This window comes from Archocentrus centrarchus, unplaced genomic scaffold (assembly GCF_007364275.1).
Source record: "Archocentrus centrarchus isolate MPI-CPG fArcCen1 unplaced genomic scaffold, fArcCen1 scaffold_40_ctg1, whole genome shotgun sequence".
NCBI lineage: Eukaryota > Metazoa > Chordata > Actinopteri > Cichliformes > Cichlidae > Archocentrus > Archocentrus centrarchus.
Window position 1 is genome coordinate 3,151,238 of NW_022060266.1, and position 8,784 is coordinate 3,160,021.

At 39.3% G+C, this 8,784-nt stretch overlaps 1 protein-coding gene and 1 long non-coding RNA gene across 2 annotated transcripts; both read left to right on the forward strand.

Annotated features, from left to right (window-relative positions):
* Positions 1 to 1,277: 1,277 nt before the first annotated feature.
* LOC115776862 (uncharacterized) lies at positions 1,278 to 3,724 on the forward strand. The gene is made up of 3 exons (XR_004019521.1): positions 1,278 to 1,330; positions 2,444 to 2,493; positions 2,885 to 3,724. It is a non-coding gene; the product is annotated as an uncharacterized LOC115776862 (long non-coding RNA).
* Positions 3,725 to 3,739: 15 nt separating this feature from the next.
* Positions 3,740 to 8,784, forward strand: LOC115776861 (uncharacterized). Its single transcript, XM_030724647.1, has 7 exons — positions 3,740 to 3,955; positions 5,171 to 5,357; positions 5,481 to 5,595; positions 6,164 to 6,450; positions 6,738 to 6,955; positions 7,721 to 7,879; positions 8,377 to 8,784. The coding sequence occupies exons 1-6, from the start codon at positions 3,866 to 3,868 to the stop codon at positions 7,814 to 7,816; spliced, it is 993 nt and encodes a 330-aa protein (XP_030580507.1). The 5' UTR covers positions 3,740 to 3,865; the 3' UTR covers positions 7,817 to 7,879; positions 8,377 to 8,784.

The window sequence follows — 8,784 nt, forward strand, 5'->3', positions numbered from 1 at the left end:
TATTTGCAGCACAAGAAAGGGGAGCGTGTTCTCCCACTTTTGCGCTCTTCGGCTTCCGTGTCCAGACGAGGACCCGCCCACACTCATGCCTAAAGGAGCAGTTTGCAAGCGCGGTGGAAATGCAGGCCCATTCTTAAGCTTTTCACTGGTTCTTTTGGGAACAGGATGGGCACTGACACTGGCACCAGAACCCCGGCAGTGGAAAAGGGGCTTAAAAGAAACACCTGCCTTCCTCCCCTCACATGTCCCTGAACATGACTTGGCAGTTTTATCCAGCTTAGTAACAGGACATGGTGGCATTTACTTTATGTCCTGTACACCTAATTGTTCATATTATGGCAAAACCCTCAAGGATAAGATAAATATATTTTTCCTCTGAGACTGGGAAGGCTATAAATAAGATAAACATATCTTCCAAAGGCTGTGAAGTTAGCCTGATGATCACTGGTCCACCATCTGTCTGCTCTCTGTCTAATTTATTTATTTAATTGTCTATTATTTGCTTCAGCCACTACTTATTTAATGTCCTGGAGTTTTACTTTTACGCATTTGTCATTTTATTAATTGAATTAAAAAACAAACCCAACAGAAACCACGTGTTACAAAAAAGTAAAAAAAAATGTCCTCTGCAGGTAATATCTGCAGTGTAGTTTTCATACACAATTTTTTGTTTTGTTTTGTTTTGTCACTCATATTTTTATCACACTTGCTCTGCTGTTACGCCCTTCCCTGTTTCGGCCTATAAAGCAACCAATCTGCTTCCATGTCAAGCAATGTGCAGTTGGGTTTTTGGAAGACTGCATGGAAGCACATTTGCATTGCTAAATACTTTTCCATTGGCTATCTGAAGGCAAATATAAACACAGATGGACTGTTGGCACGTGGGCAGCACGGTGGCGCAGTGGCTAGCACTGTCGCTTCACAGGTCTGGATTTAAATCCACCTTGGCTGGGGCCTTTCTGTGTGTAGTCCAAAATTATTGTGTCTCATCAAAATAACTTGCATGTATTGTTCAAAACGATTGACTCTGTTCTTAATGTCTCACAAGCTCTTCCTCTGGAAGCTTGTTCTGCAAATGACCCTTCTTCCCAGATAGCAAAACACTTCGGGGCGGATCCGCCTTCAAGTCAGCCGATCCGCCCCACCCTTCTTGCTCTCCGGACTGGGCCCGCCCCACCTACTGACAGCGGATTATCAAAACGCGGCTCCGCCACGGCTCCACGGCGGAGCCCTTCAGCAAACTCGCGCCTTTCCCCACCCCCCGCTTTTTTTCTTTTTCAAAAGTCAACGACTGCTGTCATAAGGAGCGCAGGAGCAGAGCTTCTCTAAGGTAAGAACTGTAAGCTGTTCTGTTAAATATTCTTCATTCATGGCTTTACCTGTACAGTAAAGTTATCCTGGTAGGAGATAATTAAGGTTTTATTTATTTTTTATTCAGAAATGTGAGATTGTGGCAGCGGAGTTAGCTTATAGCACATTAGCTACTGGCCTATTAGCTAACACAGCGGGAAGCTGTGAGGTTAAAAGAAAAAAAAAACCTCCTCCGGGATTTATTTCGGTGGGGAAGGCGATGTGATTTGGTTAACTGTCCAGGTAGCTGATGTTACAGCAGACTGAGCACATGAAGGATTTTATTGAGCCTCTCCAGGACTGACTGCAGGTAAAGTTAAGCTAACACAGCCTATTGTTCTCCAAATTTAATCTGAGAGCATCCATCAGGTTAAAGTGGGTCTCACGATTTCAGGTGTTGCTGTAAAGTATTTAATAAGCTTTAGAAATGGATTTAGTTATGTCTCTGCTAAGACTTTTTGATTCAAATTTAATTCTTTTTTTCTTATCCTTGAAAATGCTTCCATTTTAAAATTGTCCTTTCAAGGATTGAAAAGTGCTTGATTTTGGGGCACAGTGCTTGAAACTGCTTAAAACTGTAACTGCCTTAAAAAATATCTGAATAGTTAACTTATGAGATGGAAACGAACCTGCACGTCTGCATATGAGCATCTCCCCAGAAGACAGTCTGTGAGAGAGTGAGCGGACCTTTAGGAGGTCACATTTTTTTAACCGGCCAGAGTGGGGCTTTAATTATTGTTGGCTGGTTGGCTAGAAAACCGCAAATTCCAGTAATGGATAAGATCAGTATGGAATTATAATTAAGTCAGAAGAAAACAATCCTTGCAAATTCCCCAAGCGTAGGTATTCACTTCTCGCGAGTAAATTCAACAACTCCTGTGCGTTGAAAGTGTATGAACCCTATTTATTGTCTTTGCTTGACCTTAAACTTTTCCACAATGCATATTTGGACTCTGACTTACTGAAAGTCCCTATTGATACAATTAAAATACTTTAAATTACCAAAGTTTAATATCCAACATGCCACAAAAAGAAAGATTTTCTGTAGTTTCATCATTATAATCGTTAATTTTATTTATGTCTTCTGTTACAGATCAATTCAGCCTGCCTTCCTCCCTCCACCTTGTCTGCTACCTCACTGAAGTAAGCCAAAATTCAATCTTAGAGTTCATTTAGACACTTTTTCTAAAACTGCAAATAATTTCTGCCAGAAATATTATGTGTGTGTTACAAGGGGAGGGAAACCTGAGCTTGTAATATGCTATCAGAAATCTTGCACACGCACATCTGTACTTAAAAAGCAACTGTAATGGACGTTAAGCTTTGACTGTTATAATATATTCTTCATTTAAAAAAAATAGCTGTTATTGCCAGTATAAGTGGCTATAACAGCTTCTTCTCTGTTATAATGTGTAAGTTCTGTCATTTCAATGTTTTGTCCTGTGGTCTAGGTTGAGGCTTGTTTGCCTGCTTTAAAATCCTGTCTGGTCTCAGAATAATAACAAAAATGTGTTTCTAAAATTTTTATTTTTAGATAAAATTAATAGAAAGACTCTACCTGTCTCCAACTCCACCTTAAGAAGGAGGGCCCGTGTAGACGGAGAAAACCGACTTAAACAAATGCGGGATGACGCCACAAATTTAATTGACTTTCAGATGACAACAGAGAGGAACCTTGACCATGGACACATCAGTGAAGAGCATTTTCATGAAAGTCACACTGGAACTGATAATCCACACTGTCTAGACACTGAAACCGGTGCTGGTTTTAGTGAGCAAGATGGCATGGAGATAGATCTAGGCCTGTCTGAGGATTTTGAGGATGCTGCTTGTGATGTTCAGACTCAGACATCTGAGTCTGATCATTTTGATGATGAACTCCAAGACTCGGTTTCACTCTCTGACAGTTTATCCCACTGGGCCATACAATTTCGTATTTCCTTGGTCGCTTTGACAGCATTATTGGCCATACTTCGCATTTACCATTCTGATATTCCAAAGGATGCTAGGACACTCCTCAGAACTGAGACAGAATACTCAATTCTTGAAAGGGCTGGAGGACAGTACCACTATTTTGGCATTCTGGCTTCTCTTAGAAATACATTGTTAAAGTTCAAACACACGTTAGCAGACAGTTTCACTTTGAAGTTACAAATCAACATAGATGGACTTCCTTTGTTCAAGAGTTCTTGTCTGCAGTTGTGGCCCATCCTTGGTCTACTATTAAGTGTTCCCATGAAGGAACCTGTAGTTATAGGTTTGTTCTGTGGACCAAAGAAACCAAGTTCAGCAAAAGACTTCCTTGAAGACTTTGTTACAGAGTTACAACAGCTTGAAAATGGTTTTGATTTAGAAGGTAAACGGTTAAATCTCAAGCTGCACACAGTCATCTGTGACACACCAGCCAGGTCCTTTATTAAAAACACAAAGAACCACAATGCCTACCATGGATGTGACAAATGTGTGCAGCCTGGAAACTATATTAACAGACGCATGACATACCCATGTGCAGACTATGCCCTACGGACAGATGAATCATTCACAAACATGGCCGATGAGAGTCATCATCATGAAGGACCACATCCATTTATTGGCAGTAGTGTGGGTATGGTTTCACAGTTCCCTCTAGATTACATGCATTTAGTTTGTTTAGGAGTTGTTAGAAGAATGCTACACATCTGGCTCAGGGGTCCTCTGAATTTTCGATTGCCTGCGAGCATAGTGGAAAGAATGTCAGCAAAACTGTTAGAAATGCGTTCCTTTATTCCTGTAGAGTTTGCACGGAAGCCCAGATCTCTGAGGGAATTGGATCGTTGGAAGGCCACAGAATTTAGACAGTTTCTCCTGTACACAGGACCTGTAATGCTAGGCACATTTCTGGATCAAAATATGTACTATAATTTCATGCTACTCTTCTCTGGTGTTGCTATTTTAGTTAGTCCTAGACTGTCCTGCCACACACAGTATGCCCGTACTTTGCTGAAATGTTTTGTTAGTCACTTTGGTGAAATATATGGAAAAGATCAAATTGTTTATAATGTACATGGTTTGGTCCATCTAGCAGGTGATGTGCAACTACATGGTTGTCTGGACTCATTTTCAGCATTTCCTTATGAAAATTATCTGCATAAGCTTAAAAAGCTCATCAGGAAACCAGAGTTCCCCCTTGCCCAAATAATCCGTCGATTGTCTGAAATTAGAATTATGGAAGCTCCTTTAAGTTGTACCTCTTTTAAAAAGCCACATTATGTTGGACCAATTATAGGTGGACTGTCAGTGAAAGCACAGTATGGTGAAATGACCTGTGATAAGTGGACTGTTAAAGTTTCAACTGGGGATAATGTTTTTGTTATTGGAAATGATATTTGTTGTATACATAACATTGTAGAGTGCAGTGATGGAGTCTATGTGGTATACAAGGAATTCTCAGATAAATCTTTGTTCTTTGATTATCCATTTAACTCTGACTATCTGAATATTTATAAAATTTCACAAACATCAGATTCATTCAAGTGTGTTAAAGTGTCAGAGCTTGTTGTAAAATGTACTGTTTTGCCTCATAGAGATGGTTTTGTGGCCATACCAATGTTCCATGCCTTTTAGGGACACATCAGATTTTTCTCTGTACCCGTCTGTTGTCCTTGCTGGCAGTATAACTTAATAGCTATTAAGGCTGTTTTATTCTAACAGGCATTTAAAATGTCGAGGATGATACCATTTTGTTACATTATTTTCTAAGCAAAGCAATTGTGGTAGTGTTGCTTGTTGCAGCTCTTTTTTTTGTTATTTGTTGTTGTTTGATTTCTTTTTCCACTTCAAGATGTTCCATTTGGTCGAGTTCCAGAGCAACAAAGCAGTAGCAGTAGTACCAGAAAACTGGTGCTGTGATGGTGCTACCTACTGGCCCAACTATAGAAATGATGAAAGAGTGGATAAGGCAGTAAAAAATGTAGAGGAACCAGGACCAGACTGGAAGACATACGATATCAGAATTATCAAATCATGTGGTATGCAATTTCTAATACACCTCTGCCTATTTTAATTAAATACTGAAATATATTTGCTATTATATTTTATGTGTTTAAAGACAACTGTGTTATCTGTTGTAAACTCAAGTTTGTAATTTGTAGATCAGTACTTTGAGGCACGACAGCTTCTGAAGAAATCGCTTACATGCAGCACATCAGACCTTCAGTCAGAAGAGGAAGAGGAGGAAATACGACCAAAAAGGAAGCCAAAGGCAATGTTACTATATACATTTTTTTTTTCTTTCTAGATTTGCTTTTTTTGGTCATCATTATTCAAAACACAGGCAGCACAGTAGTGTGGTGGTTAGCACTAACATAACAGAATAACATCTAGAAGGCCTGGGTTTGATTCCCCCTTGGCCCGGGCCTCTCTCTCTCTCTCTCTCTCTCTCCCTCTCTCTGTGTGGAGTTTGCATGTTCTCCCCGTGTCTGTGTGGGTTTCCTCCCACAGTCCAAAGGCATGCACTTACTGGGGTTAGGTTCATTAGTCACTCTAAATTGCCCATAGGTGTGAATGGCTGTCTGTCTCTCTGTGTTGGCCCTATGACAGGCTGGTGACCTGTACAGGGTGTACCCTGTGACAGGTCACCCTATGACAGCTGGGATAGGCTCCAGCCCCCCCCATGACCCTGAACAGGATAAGCAGAAGAGAATGGATGGTATTCAAATCACAGAATTCGAAAGCAATTAGAGTAGTGTACAGCTTGAGTAAAGTAAAAAAATACATGTTTTAATAATGACAAATGAAGTATTAAGTATTTTTATTTTTCTATTCTGCTTGACAGTCATTTCTTTGGGGACTCTGACAGTGACACAGAAGAAGTTTACCTGAAAAGGAAAGCCAGAGCTGCAGTAAGACGCCCACTACAACCACCTGCTCCAGTTATCCAACCACCACCTTTCACTGGAGCTAGCATCCACACAATTGCTTCTTCTGCAAAAACTCCATCACCACCACTGCTTGCCCAGATGGAAACTAGACCAAGAGATGAGCCAACTCCTTCTTCAAGCCATGTCTACAGGCCTACTTGGAAAGGGGGACGGTATGGCTCAGACACAATTACCTGCTCTGGTAAGCAATCTCTTAAACAGCTAGTATTCACCTTTCAATGACTGATAATTACATCACAAATTCAGTTATTCTCAGTGTAACATCCAATTGAAAATAAACTCATCGAATGCAACAATGCATTTCTTCCTGAATGTACACTGATTTTTCCAAAAGTGTATACAGTAAAGCTTGAATAATCGGTATATTGTATTCTTTGTAAATATGAATACTACACTATAGCCATTTGCCATGTAATTCAGTTATTGGAAAAGATTACAGCAAATTTGTCTCATTTCTTCTTCCAACAGCTGCAGAAGTTCAAATATTGAGCTTACTGGAGTACATTAAACACCAACAAGACCAATTAACCACCAAAGTAAACTATCTGACCAACAAGCTGAACTCAACTGTCCAAGAAAGAGAAATACCTGACCCTGTACAGTTTCCACTACAATCAATGGAGGAAGTGGAGAATTTTGAGAAATGGCTCAAAGATCCTGCTAACTCTCACCTGAAGCAGAGTGTGGTGAGTTTTCATCTGATTACCATTCTACTTGACATTCAACACAAAAAAATCCCACTTTTGTCAATGTCATGGTTTTGTATAATACGAATGATGCTGTTTATAATGAAAAGCTGAATGTTAAATATTACGAACAGCCAGATCCAGGTTTTTACAGTCCGGATAAGATGTGGTTATTTGCCAATACCCGTGTTCAATTGATAATCTGTATCTCTCACTGAAAGACTGGAAATGCTTCTTTGTGAATAAGGAAATGTTCCACTTAACTCAAATGGCATTCCTAACTTTTTAAAATGAAATGTGAGAAATACGTGTAAATAAATTTACAAAGTATGTTTGCATTTATGTGTGTTGGCTGTGCAGCTGAAGTGAATTTATATTTAATCACACTGACAACAATCAGTTATGTTTAATAAAAGTATTAAACTGTTTTATGTGCACTGGTAAAATTAATTAAAGCACCTGTCATAAAAGTGAGGAAGACCATCCAGCAGCACAAAGTGCTTTTATGCAGACTCTGTACTTTCATATTACCATTTTGACCAGGGATAAGTAGTAAGAATTGCAAAATGAATAGCCCTTTCAGGAAAAATGTAAAATGATTATTTTTTAATTTTTCTATATACCCACATTTGAGCTGGCACACGGGACCTTTTTGATAACTCAAATACAAATGAAGCTGTCTTTTGTTGTTGTGTTTAATTGCCTGCAACTTATTTTTTGTGAAATGTGTTTAAACTTTTCCCATTATTTCCTCTCCATTTTTAGATTTCTTCACTGGCAGCCATCGGGGGGCTGATGCAAGAAGTATCACATGGAACATTCTTTCCCGCATGTTCCACAGTGACATTGGACAGAAGATAAATTGGACAGGGGCCAATGGAAAGGGAGGTTTCTCCCAGATGGCATCAAAAACAGTACTCTTGGGTAAGTAATTGTAATAGATTTTGCAAATGATTTGATTGTCATGGTTTAATGAAGCACAAATCTTTTAACTCTGAGAGTCGTATTGTATCATTTCATTGATAATGCCAGTTATGGGCTTTGGAGGACAGTTTTCAGGTGTACCTTTATTCCACTCACTGATCACAGCACTCTTTCAAATGAAAAACTCCCCTTTGAGATCTGTGATGTTCCTCTGTGGTACATAGTTGGATACCCGGACATGACTGCATTGATTGGCAATAACTGATGCTGTTAAATATTAAAGATGAGTTGTAAATTTTTGGAGTTTTTTCCCCACTATGTCCAAAGCTTACAATCAACATGCTACACTTGCTGGCCACTTTATTAGGTACATGATGCCAGCACTAGGTTGAGCCCCCTTTTGCCTTCTGAACTGCCTTAATTCTTCATGGTATAGATTCAACAAGCTGCTGGAAAGATTTCAAAGCTTTCATATAACATATACCTTGTGTGTATAGATGCAGTAAGAAAGACCCATGTGTCCCGTGCTGCCACAGAAGAGGAGATTCGGATTCGGAAACATGCCATACGATGGTTCAATCTGGCAGCAGACAGAGGAAGAAGGCGGCGTCCTCCTGTTACCATCCCGAATCAATGCTGAGGACTTCAGTTTGTTATTGTTACTGTTATTGTTCCAGAAATGGTTATCTTTCAGTTATTTGTCTGTTAATGTTTTAATGAAGTACAGTAATGAATCAATGCATCACCTGCTTAATTAATTTGTGATAGTATTTCCTTTCTTTGCCATTTTACTTTTTCCTTTACTGCATTTTGTTAAAGAATAAAGAAGTGTTAAAGGATTTATAGTAAATAAACAGTATTCTTGATACATTTATGATCCCATTATTTTTGTAATACTCATATGC